This window comes from Acanthopagrus latus, chromosome 4 (assembly GCF_904848185.1).
Source record: "Acanthopagrus latus isolate v.2019 chromosome 4, fAcaLat1.1, whole genome shotgun sequence".
Lineage (NCBI taxonomy): Eukaryota > Metazoa > Chordata > Actinopteri > Spariformes > Sparidae > Acanthopagrus > Acanthopagrus latus.
Genome location: NC_051042.1, coordinates 34,868,670 through 34,889,948, shown reverse-complemented (window position 1 = coordinate 34,889,948; position 21,279 = coordinate 34,868,670). Strand labels below are relative to the sequence as shown.

General features: G+C 47.0%; 1 protein-coding gene across 3 annotated transcripts in view; it reads left to right on the top strand.

Moving 5' to 3' along the window:
* Positions 1–20,754, top strand: part of LOC119018659 (nuclear receptor ROR-alpha A-like) — a 50,645-nt gene extending 29,891 nt beyond the window's left edge. The window contains exons 2-12 of one of the 3 annotated variants that reach the window (XM_037096498.1): positions 1,826–1,858; positions 12,744–12,829; positions 14,696–14,837; positions 15,220–15,485; positions 15,575–15,680; positions 17,768–17,889; positions 17,994–18,126; positions 18,702–18,809; positions 19,189–19,299; positions 19,407–19,519; positions 20,009–20,754. In XM_037096498.1, coding sequence (XP_036952393.1) covers positions 1,826–1,858; positions 12,744–12,829; positions 14,696–14,837; positions 15,220–15,485; positions 15,575–15,680; positions 17,768–17,889; positions 17,994–18,126; positions 18,702–18,809; positions 19,189–19,299; positions 19,407–19,519; positions 20,009–20,176 — 1,388 coding nt within the window. In that variant the 3' untranslated portion in view covers positions 20,177–20,754. Of the gene's footprint in view, positions 1–1,825; positions 1,859–5,665; positions 5,832–12,743; positions 12,830–14,695; positions 14,838–15,219; positions 15,486–15,574; positions 15,789–17,767; positions 17,890–17,993; positions 18,127–18,701; positions 18,810–19,188; positions 19,300–19,406; positions 19,520–20,008 lie in introns of those variants that run through there. The other 2 variants (XM_037096497.1, XM_037096500.1) reach the window with 2 other exon arrangements.
* The last annotated feature ends 525 nt before the right edge of the window (positions 20,755–21,279 follow it).

Sequence of the window (21,279 nt, the reverse complement as noted above, 5' to 3'; positions counted from 1 at the left end):
TGACCCCTCGGTCTCTTTGTCTGTCGCAGCCTGAGAGTCAAAGAAAAGGTTCTCACACCTGAACGTGCTGTCGTGTGTCATCCTGTCAGCCAGCTGGCAAACGTTTGTGCTCTCAGCTGTTTGTGTTCACCCGACACGTCGCCGCGTACGTGACGGATCTGCAGAGGATTGTGGGTCAGAATAGCCAGTGAGGTGTGCTGGCTTGGCAAAATGTGAGTGGATGTATCTGGACACCCTGGTGTATCTGGCATATTGCATTGCACATGCTTCATATTGGGACTTCATAAATCTTTTTTTCTGGCACACTGAAGAGGTTCGCAGTCTGGATGTATGTTTACATTCCAGTTCACATTGAATTCAGAGTATAAGTTGTTGTTTACGGTTTTAAAACAAGAGGAAAGTTTATATTGTTATTAGTCCAGTGGAGAAACTGAAATATCATGAGAGACTTTAAAGAGTTTGTTCTGCCTCTGGTGATGAACAAGGAGACACGACGCTGCATGTCTGTCTCCACAGGCTGTGATGAAGTGTGTGTGTGTGTGTGTGTGTGTGTGTGCATGTGTGTGTGATGGCAGACGACCAGATGGCTGATGGGAGGAGATTTGACAGAAGAGGTGAACTGTACCAGAGGGCAGAGCTGAGTGGAGGAGCAGACAGGACACAGTTAACTCCAGGACCTGGTGTGATGGTGGACAGGCGAGAGTATAACCTCACCGACCACCTCGACCACCTCTCAGCCTCTCGACCTGCACTGTTCTCTCTCCTTATCCTCCTGAACTCGAGGGGGAACGACACTATCTTGGAAGTGTAGGGCCACCGAGCTGGCTGCTCTCTCACACGTCACAGGTTCATAACGTGTTTGGTAGAAAACTACTCGATCTGCTCCTGAAGAAACAAAACTCCCTCCAGTCTGCAGCACCGGCGACATGTTCTGCTCGACGTCTTCAGCGTCTCTGTACGCTGTGATGTGATGCTTCTAATGTGAACATGAAGCGACATTAACCGCCTGACGCCGTCCTGTTCAGGACTACAGTGCTGCCACATCTCCATCACATCAGCCGGCCTGGATCTGCTGCGTTTGACTCATCGCAGCAGGGATTTAAATTTCCACCACAACCCGTCTACCTGCTCGAAGATGCATCTTAATCTGATGACGCACTCACCTCCATCCTGCAGTGCTGACGGAGAATCACGGCTGACGAAGCGACTCCATTAACTCAGATACAGACACGTTTCATATCCTGTAACTCCTTCACAACATTTAGTCATTTAAAAGCTTTAATAGTGAAGGTGCATCTCATGTAACATGTTTAGTTACTGCTGCATTTTCACAGATGAACCACACACACACACACACACACACACACACACACACTCTGTGGCCGGGTCCAGATGGGCTGAATGAGCAGAACGTCACCAGAGGAGCGAGTCACAGATTTTGGCCCCGGGACCGTCTCCGGCCCCCCGCGGTCTCTGGAGAGAAGCCAGAGAAAAAGAGCTGCGAGAGTCTGATGCTGTGTGAATATCAGCCCCGTGTGAGGACCGGTCCCACGCTGAGGTGTGTACATCACAGTTACTGTTCTGTCTGTGTTGACGTCTGCTGGTCACAGAGCCGGAGCTGAAATGAACAAAGGGAGTCATGTGACTTTAGATTGGGTCGAACAAACGCTGCAGTAACACCATCATCGTACAGTAAAGATGATTCCTCATGTGTTCATGTCAGCAAACATCACCATCACGTCTTCACCGCACAACATCTTAAACCTGAACAACCTGCGAGTGACGACAGAACCTCTGACTGTGTCTCTTTGTGTCTGTGTTGCAGGTTCGTCAGCGGCTGTGAAGAAGACGCACACATGTAAGTTCACTGTTTGTTCGTCTGTTGGGATGTGAAGCGGTCACTGACGCTCCGGGTTGTGTTGTGTTCACTCGTCATGTATTTCAGCTGCTGGCCTGTTGACTTCATCTGGCTGCAGATCTGGAACGCGTCTGGCTGTTCAGAATATGAATGTGTTGAAAAGCGGTGATGAACGGGCACAGACGTGGAGTGGACATGGAGTTTGTCTGACTCATAATCCCAACTGTGCTCCAAGAATCATATACAGTAAATCAGGACGGCAGCTCGCGAGTAGCATCACGACATGCTGCTGAGCTGCTGGGATGGTCCAGATTCTGTCTCATCAGCCATGATGCTCAGAACCTTCAGCTTCTGTCAGCAGTTCTGATCTGAGTGTCTAATGTGACGTGAACACTGTTTCTGTAAAGATGCAGTAGTATAGACGAAGGTGATTCACCTGAACTGTAACATATGCAACAGTATGTGAGTCTCACACACAGTTTCTGCTCTCTGGTGAACTGTGAGTGCTTTTCTTCCACATTAGAAGCAGTTGGACAGTAAAACACGGAGCGCTGGTGAGTTTTGTGGATTGCTGAGGATGAATGTGTGACGGGGGAACTGCTGCCAGAGCTCAGCCTCTCTCATTAGAGCTGATAAGGATGGATAATGGATGTGAGATCCTCCTGCAGTCGGCTGTGCGTGGGATGATCGGAGGGAGAAACACTGACGCTTCAGGCGCTGTGGAGGCATTTTCCAAACAACTCGTAACGCGCTGCTGTGAGTCTATTGACGGGGTGTGATGAGGGGAGGCGGAGAGCTCGCCGCCAGCCGACGAGCCTTTCGAAGCGTAAATCGTCCCCCTGTTCTGCCAATTTAGAGGAAGAATGAAGCTCCTGCTGCTCCTTAGTTTCCCCTCTCTGCTGGCAGGAGTCGCTCTCGCCTGCAGCCCTCATGTCTTCAACACACTCACATTTACTCTGCTGGCTGTTTTCAGGCAGCTTAATCATTTTCAACGAGGCTCCGCGGCTCAGGCGGGATTTGTTTTATGAAGCAGAGTGGGATGTTGGTAGAAGTGCCCTGTTAGCTCCAGCTGCACTTCAGTATTTCTGTTACGTAACTTTATTTGTTCTGAGGAAGTTTTCTGTGTTTCTACACTGAGATAACAAGGAGCAAAGCATTGTTCAAGGGCACTGAGGCAGCATACTGTTACAGTGGAGGGCTGATACAGCAGGTCAGCTGAAGTCATCCAAGTCTTAAGTTTTAATCCTTACAGACATTTGAGATTTCTGCACACAAATGTCTAAACCAGCTCATCCTTTGTTCTTCATGTTGTTTTGACATCATCATCATCACCATCATCATCATCATCATCATCATCATCACCATCATCACCATCACCATCATCATCATCATCATCACCATCACCATCATCATCATCACCATCATCACCATCACCATCATCATCACCATCATCATCATCATCATCATCATCACCATCATCACCATCACCATCATCATCATCATCATCACCATCACCATCATCATCATCACCATCATCACCATCACCATCATCATCACCATCATCACCATCACCATCATCATCATCATCACCATCATCATCATCATCATCACCATCATCATCATCATCACCATCACCATCATCATCATCACCATCATCACCATCATCACCATCATCATCATCACCATCATCATCATCATCATCATCACCATCATCATCATCATCATCATCATCCCAACCATGATCAAACCAGAGAAATCCTCAAGTTTCTGGAGTGACTGAGTTTCATCTGGTCGTCTGTTGCTGTAACTTCAGGACAGTCAGGAGGAAGAAAACTATAAAACACCTCGTCTGTGAGGCGTCTGTCTCTCACAGAATCAGCGATGTGATGTCTGGCTGGCTGAAACTAGAACCTGTCAGCTTGATGGTGATGAACACAGTTCTGTCTGTCACAGTGTTTTTCACAGCAGAGTTCAGTAAAGAAGGAATCTGAAGGTGATCAGCTGTTTTTTATTTGATGTGAATCTATTAAAATGTGACCAGATCAGCTGCAACGAAGAAGATCGAGTTTCCATTTCACCAAGTCACATTTTTTACTTTTCATCTGCTTCAGAAAGTCTCATACGACCAGCGGCCGACACAAAACGACTGGCTTGTTAATTCTGACGCCTCTGGAGTTTCATTCAGCTCCTTTTTAAGTGATTTTACTGGATTTTAAGTGAAATGAACTAAAAGCCACGTGGAGGTGTCGACTGTGTGTCGGCAGCTCGAGTGAAACAACAGACGAGTCAAACTGATCGACAATAAATGTGCAGTCCTGACAGAAGCTGCTGGCTGGGTTTGAGACTGAAACCAACAACATTTGGTCAAAAAGTACACGACGCTCTGTTTTCTTGTGTTGGGTCGACTTCCTCCTGTGTGTTGAGGACATCCTGCAGGGTCTAATGTGTACAGCATCTGAATCATAACGCTGATAATCAGTCCTGACAGTCAGACACTGATGGATATCTCTGTGCTGTGGGAGGATGAAGAGATGTGACGGTGGGACGGTTTCTTCTGGAGCTGCGTTTCTCAGTGATCTTCCTCTCTGGTTTTCTCTTTTCCTCTGAGAGTGAATAACCATCGCTCTGTTCTCTGCATCACACCTTCTTCCTTCCTTTTCATCTCTTCCTCTTCTTTCTCCGAACTGTTTGTTGTGTTAACCGCAGTGACGAGAGGAGGACACACAAACACAAAGTCTGAGTTTGTATTGTGATGTGACTGTCTCCATGCTGCACATGAACATTCATATGTAACAGACACTGTTGTCCAGAGAGACTAACAAAAAGCAAACAATGACACTGACAGAAATGTTTTCCAGCAACATGAGACTGAGAACTAAACTCTTCATTAGAAATAAAAAAGAAATGTACAGAATACTGTCAGAACTCCTGTGAACACACTGACATTCAGCTCAAAGTGGCGCTGTGCCTACGTGCCGCTGAGCACGGCATCATCGCTGTGTTTCATCTGTTCACTGGCTGATTCTTTTCTAGGAGGATATAAAAGATGAAAATGAGGAAAAAAGGAGAAGCTTTATGTGAAACTGTAAATCTCAAGCTGCATCAGAATCTGATGTTGTTTGTATGTTAGCTTAGCATAAAGACTGGAAACAGGTGGAAACCGCTAGCGTGGCTCTGAAGCTCACTGATGTTACATCCTGAAGTTGAATCTGGATGAAGACTGAAGAGTAAAACCAGAAGCGCCACTGATGCTGGATTGGACCCGACGACTTCCTGTCGGCAGGTTCTGGTGGCGACAGCGTCACATGTTGTGGAGGATTAACAGTAAGAAATAACATTTTATTATTATTATATTAGATATTTGAACAAAGTCACAATTTAAAAAAAATGAAAAGTAAAAATGGGATAAAAGGAGTGGTGTCAGTGTCAACACACACACACACACACACACTCACACTCACACACACAAACACACACACACACACACACACACACACACACACACACAGACTCACACACACACACACACGCACGCACACGCACACACACACACACACACACACACACACACACACACACACACACGCACGCACACGCACACACACAACCACACACACACACACACACACACACACACACACACACACACACACACAGACTCACACACACACACACAACCCATCAGAGCTCAGGCTTACCTCTCCTCTCCTCTCATTGGCTGACCTCCATGTCAGTCAGAGGGGCGGGCCCGTGGAGGGCGGGGCTGTCTGATGACGTCAGAGTCACATGGATCCTCATGTGGTGCAGAGAGCAGCAGAGGCTGACAGAGCTGAGAGAGCTGCTGCTGAACACACACACACAAACACACACACTCAGAGGGTCCTGACGGTTCTGGTGCTGGTTCTGTTGCTGGTTCTGCTTCCTCCATGAGTTTGGATTATAATTATGTATTTTGTGATTTCTGCCATGAAAGGTAAGAGAAGAACTCTCTGTCATGTGTGTGCAGCTCAGCTGATGGTCTCAGACTCAAGTTCAGTTTGTGCGCCTGAGTTCTGTCAGAGATGTTCTGTGTGAGGAGATGTTTCACTCTGTGGCTCGTTTGCTGTCTGTCGGCTGATGTGATTTGGTGAAGAACTCTTTTAGCACTTATGGAAAGTAACTAAGTACATTTATGTAATTACTGCTGTCACTTGCTTATTCCTCTTTCCTCTGTAGCGCGCTGCTTTACTCTGAAAGTCTTCTTCATTTTGGAAGAAAAACAATATTAGATTTTTTTATTCTATATCATTTAACAGCATAAGTTAAAATGTGTTTATATTTAGTAATATAAACACAGAACAGCTGTTAATAAAAAGAAAGTTACATTTACCAGCTGCATAATTAAACTGACTGACACATAAATGCATCATTCATTTCATTCCAGTTACATCATATGTATTTTATTGTGAAAGGGATCATTCTGCAGGACGAGTGCTGTGAGTACACTTTGAAGTGAATACTTGTGTACTTTTACTTCAGTTACATTTTGAATGGAGGACTCGTGCTTGTATCAGAGTCTTTCTACCTGGTGGTGTTACTACATGAGAGCCTGGAGACACGTCACCTTCACTGATCGTGTTAATACTCCTGGGAACTGTCGGTCACATTAATTTCCCTGTACAGTGCGATATGAGAGAATATGGAGCAGGAGGTGAGGTGTGTGTGTGTGTGTGTGTGTGTGTGTGTGTGTGTGTGTGTGTGACAGGTGGAGGATGTGAAACAGGTACAATGAGGATGTGGTTTTTTCAGATTTGCTGGTGATAAATGTAATTAGGCAATTAGAGTAAATAACAGTTGCCCACATGCCAGATGGTAATCAGGCGACTGGATCAGATGTTTCCACTCCACACAATCCCAGTTTCTGTTCTCAAGGCAGCATACTCATGTTTACCTGGATGAAGAGCTAATCCAGGTAAACACAGTCACCATCAGGGACAAACACACAGAGGAGGTGAAGAGGAACATTAACGTCTGAAACGTTGGCTTGTAAAAATAACAACAGGATCAATAATTCAGACTCCAGATGAAGTGTCATTAGGAGGCTCACAGGGAGAATTAATCCACCAAACATCCAAAATCAGTCTGAGTTCACCTGAATGTCATAATTACCCAAAATGCATTTCACTTTAAGGCGACTCATCAATCATTTAGACAAAGTGTTTCTCCTTCAGGAAGAAACTTCTCATTCATTCAAGCTGTTCAAATCAAACCTGTGTGTGTGTGTGTGTGTGTGTGTGTGTGTGTGTGTGTGTGTGTGTGTGTGCGTGTGTGTGTGTGCGTGTGCGTGTGTGTCTGTCTGGTCCAGATTCAGTCTGTGAGAAAACGCTACAGGAGGCGTTTGGCCAGCCTGTTATGTCACAGGATTACAACAGCCAGCAGATTATTTAACTGTTCTCTGCAGGGAGGGGCCGTCAGGCCGGTGACATCACTGGTGACATCACTTTTACCTCAGCCACTGAGACACATGAAGAAACGGCTGAAAGCATCGAGCGTCAGTCCAACTTTGTTTTTATTCCCTCGTGGAGCTGCTGCATCGTCTCCTCTCTGCTCGTCACATGACCTCATGAGCTGAGATCTGATTGGTTCTCATTAATGATCATAACGTGACCTGATGAACGGAGACGGTGGAGACAGACTGAGGTGTAGATGACGACAGATCTCAGGTGTCAGAGGATACACAGATGAACCGACCTGAGCAGGAGGAGACAGGCGACTGTGGAGCGGTTAGACCAGGAGGAGGAGCTAAAGGTCGGACTGCGGGCGGCGTGCTGTGCGTCACGCCGAGGAGAGCTGTCAATCACCAGCCTCATCGCCTCAGCAGCAGCTAAAGCTCATTATGTCAGATGATTAAAGGTGCAACATATAAGAATTTATTAGATAACAGTTTAGAAGGTCATGTATAGTGTTGCACAGATGTCTGACGAAGATATTAAGTTAGCATGCTAACTTCAGTAGCATGCTAACTTCAGTAGCATGCTTGTCCCAGTCTGAAGCTCATATGTTTTATACTGGGATTAACCTGAACACCAGTGCTCCATGCATGGCTAATCAAGCTAACAAGCTAACAACAGTGAGCAGCAGTTAACTCTTCATGTTTTTAGCTTTGGATAAAATCTTCTCTCACAAAGATAAAGCTGAGGGCTAAAGGACAAGAAACGATTAATCCACATGACCAGAAACTACTTATTAATTAATCTGTAGCTGAAGAGGAGAGGAGAGGAGATGGAGGGATGGAGGCTGGTTTTCGTATCCAAACCAGACCTTGACATGTTTCAGAGCCTCGGTGTCTAAGCGGCCCTCGTCTCTCGTTCCTCTTTGATCCAGAGAAACTTAATTATTTTTCAGTGCCGTGTTTCACATAATTTATCCATCAGGGACCTGTTTTGCCCGAACTTTAGCATTTTGGAGTAAACACAGTAACCGGTGGTGACGCTCATGAAATTCTTCCAGCTCATTAGCCTTCACGTAGCCCTGTCATACTGCTAATTACACATTATACAGCGGCATCTATACAGCGAGCATCTGCAGCGTCCACAGGGAAAACAGGGAACTTCACACGCAGCTCTGAGTTTAATTATATCAGATGTAGAATATAATTTAAATCGCCAGACCAGAGGATTTTAAAACCTGCTTTAGACTTGAGAACAAAGTGTGAGACGAGCTGCAGAGGAGCAAGATCTCTGAGCTGAATCACCAGTTTTTATCATCTGACAGAGAAGAAACAGCGACGATGTTGAAGCTGTTCATCAGAAACTTCTCCTCAGCTCATCAGCTGGTTCAGATTCAGAAGGAAACAAGACTAACGGCACAAAATCTCCAAACTCATATCAAACAGCGAGCGATGATGAAAGCCGACTGCTGCGTCGCCTCACGTCTCCTGCATCTCTACCTGCACCTGAACACACCGCTGAGACTGCAGCCGCTGGCCGACTAGCTCGCTCGCTCTGCTCCCATCAGGTGGAGGTCGACTACAGTCTCAGGCGAACTGAAAGACTGCAGTTAATGATAAAGTGTAAAATAAAAAGGTTGTTAGCGGTGAAGAGACGGAGAGACAGCTGCCTTCTTCTTCTCTTCTCATGATTTTATATTTGGGACGATGTGTTTTAATCAAATATCTTTATTAATCTGGAAAAGTAGAAGTTGAGTTTGTATCCGAGCGTCTCTTTCCGCTCATCTGTTGGTAGATTATCGTCCAGAGCTGCTGTGAGGTGACTAAGCAAACCGCCGGCTGCGTCTGTTGAACCAGCAGCTGCTTCGTCTGCTGACAGGCTCAGTGAGCGTGCTGCTGTTTCTCAACGTGCTGCCATATGTCTGCCGTTATTACATCCTCTCTGAGATTATCTGGAAGCTGGACGAGCAGATTAAAGAACCGAGGCTGCTGCCGGGGCAGATGTTTGGCCCATGAGCAAGGCATCTCATCATCGGTGTGCTGAGCATTTCTAGTCTGTGAACAGGCTTCAAGTGGTTCAAGACAGACTGCAGCAGTGTTGTCTGTCTGGAGCCGCAGCACCTCATGTAGGATGTGGGTGAGTTTGACTGAAACTCTGTGACGAAGACGAAAAGCAGAGGAAGACTGAAGACCTGATCTGAGAGGAGCTGAGGAAGAGGAAGAGCGTCTCAGAGGGAGCATCACGCTCAGGTCCAACTCTCCTCTGATTCACCGACATGAAGGCTGCGACACACTCTGCAGTGTGACGAGTGTGTGTGCAGCTGACGACATGAAAGCTGAGCGCTGATGTGACCTGAAACCAGCTCAGCACCAGGCTGACCTGCGTCATTGTTCTTCTGATATCGAACAGACTGGCCGTCCTCTTCGCCGTCGTTCCTTTTCTGAAAGGAAACAGAAGAAGAGTCAGAAGCCTTCAGAGCTCCTGCAGCGAGCCCGAGGCCGCCTGAGAGACAAAGCAGATGTTTGTGTTTGCAGCTGGATGAGAGTATAAATATCTGCTGCTCGCACATCGCCTCTAATTTCAGGCGGTGGCTTCGCTGAACGACGTCTTTGATGTTGAAATGCAGAATTCAGAGGGGATTAACACTGCGAGAGCTAATTACTGCAGAGAGGAAGCTGTGTGTGTGTGTGTGTGTGTGTGTGTGTGTGTGTGTGTGTGAGAGAGTCATTTTTCATTTTTCTTCTTTTATAATTTTATTTTCCTGATGCCAAAGCTGAGCTAGTCTTCCATATTGTTCATCTGTTTCTCTGTTTATCAGTTCAGTCGGAATATTGACATAAAAACCACAAAAAACACAATGAATTCATGTAAACAAGTTAACTCCAGTCTTTATGCTAAGCTAGGCTAACCGGCAGTGTTAAGCAGCAGCCGGGTGATATAATGTGTTATTAACACAGTTAGCGTGACGTTTGAATCGTTTCCTGCTCAGTGAGTCTCTGAGCAGCTGGAAGTGTTCTGTGGTCGCAGAAGAACTTCTTGTTCCCACTAAACTGATGTTTGTGCTCACGCTTCTGAAAGTGAGAATACCACACCAGCTCTCGTCTGGTCTGCGGACATCCTGTGTGCCGACATGCTAACGGCCAGAAACAGTCAGCTGATCTCTGCCTGTTGAACTGTTCTGTTGTTCCTGCATGTGTGATGTCTGGATGTGTTGGACTTCTCGTGTCAACACCTTGAAATCACTAGTTTAGTATTTGTCCCTCGTGACTTCAGGAAACCTTCCTGTAACCTCAGGCTGTGTTCTAATCACACAGCGTGACACACTCATGTCCTCGGTCATCACGTGATTTCACGATGCATCTTCCATGTTTCATGTGTCCCTGCTGGCTCCTGAGGTGCAGAGAAGGTGTGTCGCTTCATGACCGGATGTCAGGTGACTGTCTGTGTGAGACCACAAGACAACTTTTAAACTTACATTATAACTTTAACACGTATTTAAACCAGAACAGTCATTTTATAAACTGGAACCATGAAGATGAAGGTGACGTGATGAAGGTCACTGAACATTCATCCTGTGACATCACATCGTGTAGACAGTGATAAAACCAAAGTCACAGAAACGTTCTTCAAGATGATAAATCAGAAAGCTGATTCAGTTTTCTGTTGGTCTGCATCCATCAGAGTCGACACACTCTGTCCTCAGGAGAAGTTCTGATCCATCTTGTTTCCTCCAGTCCAGTAACAGAGTTCAGGCTCTGACATGGACTCAGAGTATCAGAGTAAAAAGTCTCCCTCTGAAGGACATTTGTGCTCAAAGCTAACTGAAGCTCACGTCATATTAACAGAATTCAAAGACTATTAAAGTTAAAGGTAGAATCAGTAGGATTTGTCCCAGCTGTTCCTGAACGCACCACAGAGACAGTTGATTGTTGAGTCTCATTCCCAGGACGTCAAATAGACACATGTTGGGTTGGTAAAGCGTCCCGAGCAGCAACAAAGAGAGAAAATCAGAAACTCTCTGCAGATACGAGACACTAACACGCCTTTTCTCCACATTCCAGCCTCCCTCTCTGTCTGTTTACGGCTTCTTACGGCTTTTACGTCTTTGTCTCGTCTCGCTGCGTCTGATTGGTCCACATCAGTCTGCTGATGTTGTACTTGCACTTTGTTACCAAAAAGCATTATTTGTTGTTTTTTACACACACACACACACACACACACACACACACACACACACACACACACACACACACACACACACACACACACACACACACACACACACACAGTTAATCTGACTCCTGTGGTGGTTGACTGGGTTCAGCAGAGGTCACTGGGTGGTCGATTAGAGGCGACACGGAGGCTCACAGGGACCGAGAGGTGAAGAAGTTCATGTGCACTAATTCTATTTTCTGGATTTGTGTGTTAGCAGAAGGAATCTGACAGCTGATTGGTTGTCAAGTAATCAGATCCTCGACTCTGGGCTCAGTTGATTTATTGATCTAATTGAAAAAAACTTAATCAAGTGTTCAGTTTGTCACCAACTGACAAACAGCTGGGAGACGATCCCGTCTTCACTCAGCGTCCAAAGACTCCGTTACACCCTGTTTGTCAAGAGTGTGTGTGTGTGTGTGTGTGTGTGTGTGGTTGCACACTTACATAACTTCCTGCTGCTAAATATAGCAGCTCAGAGCCGAGCAGTCACACTGTTATAAACTGCTGAGTGTATAAATACAGTCAGTCAGTCGTGTTTCAGTTGTGTCTGACAAACTGTCTCCAAACTCTTCTGGTCTTGAACATGAAGAGTCGTCCGTCTCCAGTCCTGCTGGCAGGACTTTGACTCGGACCAGGATCAGGACCGCGTGAATCAGATCCTGGTTCCCTTCACTGGTCACATGTTGACTCTCTCCAGGTTCTGTTACTGTCTCGTGTCCCGTCCTGCTGCCTCAGATCTTCTGAGGTCCAGATAACATGAAGAGGCTGACAGAACCGGTGCAGCTCTGATCCACTCCGGCCTTCAAATCACTTCTGAAGTGTTTTTATATTCTGTGTTCCTCGTTGTGTCGAGTTTTTACACATTACTCTCCTCTCTTAGTGTTTCGAAGGGTGCTGTATGGATAAAGTACAAATCAATGGATCAGGTCAGCTGAGTGTAGCTGATCACTGATCGGTGTGTGTGTGTGTGTGTGTGTGTGTGTGTGTGTGTGCATGTGTGTGTCGGCCTGTACATTAAAGGAAATGCAGAAACTAAAGAAATGTGTTGGATTGTTGAAATGTATTTTTCCGCCTGGACAAAAAGCAGATTTCTGGTTGAGAACTTGTCATCTGTGCTGAGGTTCTGCTGTCTGTCTGTCTGTGAGAAACAGAACCAGCTGTTGTGTTGGACCTGCTGCAGCTGCCGACGGATGTTTGGATGCGTGTGGTTCTGACACTTTGTTCTCTCCGTCTGTCTGCAGCTCAGATTGAAATCATTCCCTGTAAGATCTGTGGAGATAAATCCTCTGGGATCCACTACGGGGTGATCACCTGTGAAGGCTGCAAGGTAAGCCCCGCCCCCTCGCCATCGTTTATCTTCACTGGCTAATTCTCAGTTCATGACACAACTTTCAATCAATCTTTCATACTTATTTAACTTTAGATAACACCTGTTGATTTTAAATCACCTGAGGTGACATCAGCAGAGTTTATTCACCCTGACCAGAGTACTGGACCAGAACCACGGCCGTGTTCACATACACACACTTTACACAGAAAATCCTCCTGTTACCCTCTGAAGCTGATCCCTGCGGTCCACTGAGTGTCTTTAACAGAACATCTGATGTTTAGTTTGGACATGGTGTGACAGGAGTGACCGTGTCCTCAGGTGTGACTGTGTCCTCAGGTGTGACTGTGTCCTCAGGAGTGACCGTGCCCTCAGGTGTGACTGTGTCTTCAGGTGTCCTCAGGTGTGACTGTGTCCTCAGGTGTGACTGTGTCTTCAGGTGTCCTCAGGTGTGACTGTGTCCTCAGGTGTGACTGTGTCCTCAGGTGTCCTCAGGTGTGACTGTGTCCTCAGGTGTGACTGTGTCTTCAGGTGTCCTCAGGTGTGACTGTGTCCTCAGGTGTGACTGTGTCTTCAGGTGTCCTCAGGTGTGACTGTGTCCTCAGGTGTGACTGTGTCCTCAGGTGTCCTCAGGTGTGACTGTGTCCTCAGGTGTGACTGTGTCTTCAGGTGTCCTCAGGTGTGACTGTGTCTTCAGGTGTCCTCAGGTGTGACTGTGTCCTCAGGTGTGACTGTGTCTTCAGGTGTCCTCAGGTGTCTCAGGTGTCTCAGGTGTGACTGTGTCCTCAGGTGTGACTGTGTCCTCAGGTGTGACTGTGTCTTCAGGTGTCCTCAGGTGTGACTGTGTCCTCAGGTGTGACTGTGTCTTCAGGTGTCTCAGGTGTCTCAGGTGTGACTGTGTCCTCAGGTGTGACTGTGTCTTCAGGTGTCCTCAGGTGTCTCAGGTGTCTCAGATGTGACTGTGTCCTCAGGTGTGACTGTGTCTTCAGGTGTCCTCAGGTGTGACTGTGTCCTCAGGTGTGACTGTGTCTTCAGGTGTCCTCAGGTGTGACTGTGTCCTCAGGTGTGACTGTGTCTTCAGGTGTCCTCAGGTGTCTCAGGTGTCTCAGGTGTGACTGTGTCCTCAGGTGTGACTGTGTCCTCAGGTGTCTTCAGGTGTCCTCAGGTGTCTCAGGTGTCTCAGGTGTGACTGTGTCCTCAGGTGTGACTGTGTCTTCAGGTGTCCTCAGGTGTCTCAGGTGTGACTGTGTCCTCAGGTGTGACTGTGTCTTCAGGTGTCCTCAGGTGTCTCAGGTGTCTCAGGTGTGACTGTGTCCTCAGGTGTGACTGTGTCTTCAGGTGTCCTCAGGTGTCTCAGGTGTGACTGTGTCCTCAGGTGTGACTGTGTCTTCAGGTGTCTCAGGTGTCTCAGGTGTGACTGTGTCCTCAGGTGTGACTGTGTCTTCAGGTGTCCTCAGGTGTCTCAGGTGTCTCAGATGTGACTGTGTCCTCAGGTGTGACTGTGTCTTCAGGTGTCCTCAGGTGTGACTGTGTCCTCAGGTGTGACTGTGTCTTCAGGTGTCCTCAGGTGTCTCAGGTGTGACTGTGTCCTCAGGTGTGACTGTGTCTTCAGGTGTCCTCAGGTGTGACTGTGTCCTCAGGTGTGACTGTGTCTTCAGGTGTCCTCAGGTGTCTCAGGTGTGACTGTGTCCTCAGGTGTGACTGTGTCTTCAGGTGTCCTCAGGTGTGACTGTGTCCTCAGGTGTGACTGTGTCTTCAGGTGTCCTCAGGTGTCTCAGGTGTCTCAGGTGTGACTGTGTCCTCAGGTGTGACTGTGTCTTCAGGTGTCTCAGGTGTCTCAGGTGTGACTGTGTCCTCGTCTCTCAGGGTTTCTTCAGACGCAGTCAGCAGAGTAACGCCGCCTACTCGTGTCCTCGCCAGAAAAACTGTCTGATCGACCGAACGAGCCGCAACCGCTGCCAACACTGCCGCCTGCAGAAATGTCTGACTGTGGGAATGTCCCGAGACGGTGAGACACACACGCAAGTATAGTTTGTCAGTTAATTGATTCATTTATTGATTAATTGATTAGACAGAAAGAAATATAATTTACCAACTATTCTCTCCAATCAGCTCCATTTCTTTATGGTTGATGTGTCACCTCATATATAAATCAATCTGAGCACAAGACACATGAGACACATTTCTGTTTAATGATGTGTTGGTTATTATTGTGGACAAATAAAGGAACAGTCCACCTAAAAATGAGAGTTCAGACATGATCTCCCATCAGATTGTGGATGAATTAAATCCTCTCCAGGTCGAGTACTGAAGCCGAAACTCTGATATTTTAGAACCTCTTCCATCATCCACATTCACACGTCTGACTGAAACAACAAACCTCTCCACAGCTGTAAAGTTCGGTCGCATGTCCAAGAAGCAGCGGGACAGTTTGTATGCGGAGGTGCAGAAACACCGCCTGCAGCAGCAGCAGCAGCAGCAGCAGCAGGGCTCCATCCTCGCCTCCCACCCCGGCCTCAGCATCCCGAGCCCGGCCGAGTCTGAGCCGGTGTCCCCGCACTACTGCCTCTCCTCCACGGGCCTGACGGAGCTGCCCGATGAGCTGGGAGGCTACGTGGAGCAGAACTCACCTGAGGGAGGATCGGATTCATCCAAGGTCTGTGCTCGTTTACTTTTCAAAGGTGCTGGAACAGAAACTGGAGCCTAAAACTGATAAAATTACCAAATGTTGTCTTCCACAAACAGGGCGACTCTGGGGGAGGAGGAGGAGGAGGAGGAGGAGAGGGAGGAGGTGGTGGGTTCTACCTGGACTTCCAGCCATCTCCGGACCAGTCGGGCCTGGATATTAACGGTATCAAACCCGAGCCGCTGTTTGACTACGGATCCAGTAACGACTTTTTCCCATATTGCTCCTTCAGCAACGGAGACACATCACCCACCGTGTCCATGGATGAACTCGGTGAGATGGAGGAAAATGGATTTATATTTGTGTTGATAAGCAGACAGCAGAGAGTCAACGGGAGGTGAGGACGTCTCACTGCTGCCTCTGTGGAGGAGCGCTCTGTCTGCAGGTGGAGGCAGGTGGAGGTTACAGCTGTGAGTCCTCCATACAGAATACAAAGTCTGTATCCAGGTCTAGAGAGACAGAAAAGAGTCAAACTTATACCATATGTTAGAGAGCTGCAGGGGAAACAAACAGAGAGAAGATGAGGAAACATCCTGAAAGAAGTGAAGCAGGAGGAGGAGGAGGAGGAGGAGGAGGAGGAGGAGGAGGAGCAGGAGGAGCAGGAGGAGGAGCAGGAGGAGGAGGAGGAGGAGGAGGAGGAGCAGGAGGAGCAGGAGGAGGAGCAGGAGCAGGAGCAGGAGGAGGAGGAGGAGCAGGAGCAGGAGGAGGAGGAGGAGGAGGAGGAATCTGAAAAGAAGAGTCAGAGAGACAAAAGAAAGGAAAGCGAGGGAGTGTGGAGCAAACAGAAAGGTGTTTTAAAATAGCAGGAGGGTGAAGCTCCTGTTCAGAGCTCATTAAAATCTCTGTGTGGTAATTAGCCGGCTGGTAATCAGGCCGAGCGGGATGCTGCAGGACTCGATGGGGGAAATCATCTCTGTTCTCCCCGGAGATTTTTTATCCACTCATTTTTTTTCTTTCACAAAGCATATATCATATTACCCCTCCACCTCCACCTCCACCTCCACCTCCACCCTCTGATCCAGGAGCTCTCTGATGTTTTTTCACAATCATTCATTCATGTTGGAGCAGCAGCTCACACAGATGCTGAGCGTTACAACCGTTACTGTAGGTTCCTCACTGAGCTGCGTTCACAAACACAGTTTCACACGGTGTGAAATGTGACTGGAGGACTGAACTCCTCTTCTGAGCAACAACACGCTGGATATTAAACTCGTCTTCAGCAGGAAATAGTGCTGCAAGTTCTTGTGGTGTGTTGCGCTGGTAAACACTCGGATCTCTGGAAGAACCAGAAGACGTCTCCGCACAATATCAACTTGATCGCAGGCGTTCCTTTAAACTGAACGATTTTCATCTTTATACACACACACAGATTCACGTCACGTCGCGGTGGATCTGTGTGTGTGTGTGTGTGGATCCAGAGGTGTTCACCAGAACTGGATCAATAATATTCTAAATATTATTGATGGTTAATAATATAATCACAGTCACCTGACTCTCTGTTAATGACCTTGAGTTGGTGATTAATGAAATAATCTAGAAAAACTTCATCCATCGTCTGTTCTGACTGTTGTAAGAACGTTTGCAGGTTTTTGAGTCTTTGACTTCCACTGATTGTTTATTCTTACTGCACAAATTCTTCAGTAAGGATTAGTTAACAAACACTTTGTCATTCATTACAAAGACTGTGAGGTCAACATTAAACATTAAAGTCAGCTGAACGCAGCTCAGTCTTCTTATTCCAACATCTTCTGAATAACTTCTGATCTCATGAAGTGTTGATGCTTCCTGAATATAAGTTTAAAGTAACAGTCTATGAACATGTTTGCATCGTGTGACATTAATAGAAATGATAAATTAACTCGAGTCAGTTTAATCAAAACACAGCAGTTGTGAACGTTTCAGGCAGAACAAGTCGTCTGACTGTGAACCAAACTACAGCAGTGAGTCTGTAAACTCTGCCAGAGGCTAACAGGCTAACAGGCTAACAGGCTCAGATCCTGCTGTGACTCTGGAACATGAACTAACGTGTCGAGCCTCCGAGCGCTGACAGCCAGCTAGACTCTGTCACACTGAGCTGAGCGAGTCTGTAACTGTGTTTAAGGTTTGAACGGAGAGATTCTCTCCTGTTATTCACTGATCCTGCAGACATTTCTGACTGAAACACTGAGGATGTGTGATGCTCCTGGTCTGTCACCAGCTCACGGTCCTGTGTTGTGTTGTGTTGTGTTGTGTTGTGTTGTGTTGTGCTGCAGATCACCAGGTTCAGCTCATCTCCAAGTCTCACCTGGAGACGTGTCAGTACCTGAGGGAGGAGCTGCAGCAGATGAGCTGGCAGAACTTCCTGCAGGACGAGGTGGAGAGCTACCAGAGCAAAGTGAGTTCACCGTGTTGACTCATCACACGCTGTCACAGTGCTGCACAAGTTCTAACTTCTCTCAGCTCACATGTGTTGCTGTCTGCCCGCTGTGTTGTGTGCAGCCTCGTGAGGTGATGTGGCAGCTCTGTGCCGTGAAGATCACCGAGGCCATCCAGTACGTGGTGGAGTTTGCCAAACGCATCGACGGCTTCATGGATCTCTGTCAGAACGATCAGATCGTGCTGCTGAAAGCTGGTGAGAGGAACCAACACGGGTCTGACGGGCTTCAGCCAAAGTCTGGTGACACTCACTGTTTCTCTGCTTTGCTCTGCTCGGCACAAAACACTCGGTCAGGGTGAGAAAACATCAGAGTTCAGATTAAAACAGCCACAAGCAACGATGGAAATGTCTCCAGGTGTCCTGGCTGTAATAATAATCATGAATCTGGACTTTATGTGTTTGAGGTGATTTGAAAGATATATGTCTTCAGTAGGAAACACTGTTAAGATGAATCAGAAGCATAGAAATATTCTCTCAGTATTCAAACTTGAAATTTTGTTACTGGTTTAAAAAAAAAACAGTCACAAAGACACATTCTTCTAAAATAAAATGAGTTTCCCATGTTTTAAATCTCCACAACATATTTCAGAGAACACAATGTCGGGACACTGATGTGATTTTCAACGTGCTCCTTTATGAAAGTCATCTAGTCTGAAGTTAGTAATGACTGATTAATCAAATGAATCAGATATTAAGCAGCGAGTCGTTAAATTATCATTAGATCCGACATCATTGGACGAGACATTAATCCTCACGTCTGTCTCTGCCAGGCTCCCTGGAGGTCGTCTTCGTCCGGATGTGTCGGATGTTTGACTCTCAGAACAACACCGTCTTCTTCGACGGGAAGTTTGCAGGTCCGGACGTCTTCAGAGCGTTAGGTGAGAAGAAGAACTCATCATGACTGTCACGCCGTCTCACAGGGAGGACGCTGCTTTAGTGCAACATATATTTTAATGCTAATGCTTGAACTTAGTCCAGTGTGTGTAGGTGAGTGGATTAATGCACCCAAACATGTTGTCTCAGCTCCAGAACAGAGTCAGTGTTTGGTTTGTCCATTCTGGGCTACAGTAGAAACATGCTGGACTCCGTCTGTAGATGTTAAACTCTCAGGTTACAGAAACACAACAGTTGTTAGTTTCAGCTGATTCATCACAGATGGAAACATAATTATTATATTCTTATTTGGTCTACAGTGTAGATCCTCCAGAATTAATTATCTCTCTGTGTGTGTGTGTGTGTGTGTGTGTGTGTGACCAGGTTGTGATGATTTGATCACATCAGTGTTCGACTTTGCTAAAAGCATGTGTTCTCTGCATCTGTCCGAGGACGAGCTGGCACTCTTCTCAGCGTTCGTTCTGCTTTCTGCAGGTACGTCTCTTAACTCAGGTGTGTCGAGCTGTGTTTATTCATCCCCCAGTGTCTCACTGTGTGTGTGTGTGTGTGTGTGTGGGTGTGTGTGTGTGTGTGGGGTACAGACCGGTCGTGGCTTCAGGAGAAGCTGCAGGTGGAGAAGCTGCAGCAGAAGACTCAGCTGGCTCTGCAACACGTCCTGCAGAAGAACCAGAGAGAGGACGGACTGCTACACAAGGTACACACACACACACACACACACACACACACACACACACACACTACAGTTACAGTCTGGCTGCAGCCATGTGTGGACAGAGAGCCACTATATTTGTGTAAATTGAAAGATTTAAATCAAATATTAAATCTGCATGAACATAAAAATGAAACATTTCCTGATCGGAGCTTCAGTTGTTTAGCTCACATATGGAACTCTCAGGTAATGACAGCAGTTAGAAAATGGCCTCACACTGCCATCTTGTGGCCAGATGTAGAACTACAACACCCACAGTGAGCATGTTGAAACCAACAGCTTGGTAATGAAAAACTAAAGTGTTGGTGTTCTGACCCTAAAGAGACTCTGACCATCATTTGACAGTAGATCACTTTGTCTTACTGGTGTATTACCTCCTCACCTCCTCACCTCCTCCTTCCTCTGTCCTGTCCACGTCTCCTACCTTCTACTGACCCTCCCTCCTCCTCTCCTCCCGCCTCCTTGTCTCCTCAGCTCAGATGTAAGGTGTCCACGTTGCGTTCACTGTGCAGTCGACACACAGAGAAGCTGTTGGCGTTCAGAGCCGTTTACCCCGACATCGTTGGGACTCACTTCCCTCCTCTTTATAAGGAGCTGTTTGGTGCCGACCTGGAACTGACGCTGCAGGCCGACGACGACTAAAGGTCGACCGCGCTGTCAGATCCGGATGTACCGAGCCCAGTTTCTGTGGCCGCGGAGGACCGGATGATGACCCATGCTGTCGCTGCACTTTTCCTGGACAGTCCACACAAACGGGAGATTTGAACGCCTCCCTCAGCTCCTCTCTGGTTCTGGATGCACTGAGGAGTCCGGTGGTCTCCCTCCTCACACACTGACACACGTCTAAGATTCAGGATCAAGGATCTGGATCAGATTCACCTCTGACTTTAAAAGAAGCCTTCAGCATTCACACTGACAGTTTGATTTGTGAGTGTGGCGCAGCACAATTATTTTTTATGTCCTTGAGAAACCGGTTCACCTGGAGGCTTGGTGACGTAGTGAACGCCAGCACTCAGCAGGTGACCCAACAACAGTTCACACGACTGCTGTGGAGTTTTTACGGAGAGCATAGCAGGGATTTATAAAGCTGGATGTGACAACAAGCTGTAGCTGCTCAAGGTTAGCACTGATCAATACTGCAACACATCTGCAGGTTGAGACTCAGGCCTGACAGTGAACGCCTCACCTGTAGGTTTCCATATAAATGTTCCACCTTTTGATTCTGTCTCATCTTCTTTATGTTTGCATGGCTGCACCACGTCTCCAGATCATTTTACAGACACCTTTCCCAAAATTAAGTCTGAAGACGTTGATATCTTATGATCAAATAATAATGTCTGTTCGGTCTGATGGAGCCACTGGAAGGTACGTTAGAGTTTCAGACGGGTTCAGATGATTGAGTCATCACAGTCATTCCTCTGACTGACTCTTGTTTCCAGCAGTTGTTCCAGGATCACTGGCTGGTGTTTTGGTCTGCTGACCGGTCTGATCTCTGATTTCTCTGTCATGATAAGAAGTCCAGTTTCATCGCATCATGTTTAAACAGAAACAGGAGAGACGGAAACATTTACCAGTCAGGATGTTTCTGTTGCCTGCTGACTGGACCAGTGAAGTTGTTTCTGGTTCAGGTTTAAATGAGTTCAGCTGGTCGGTCTGAGCAGAACAGTTTCTCCTCCTGGTGTCTGTTCGTTTGTCACTCAGGTCAGCACACTGGACATCAAACTTCATGTTCACGTCTCTTCTCG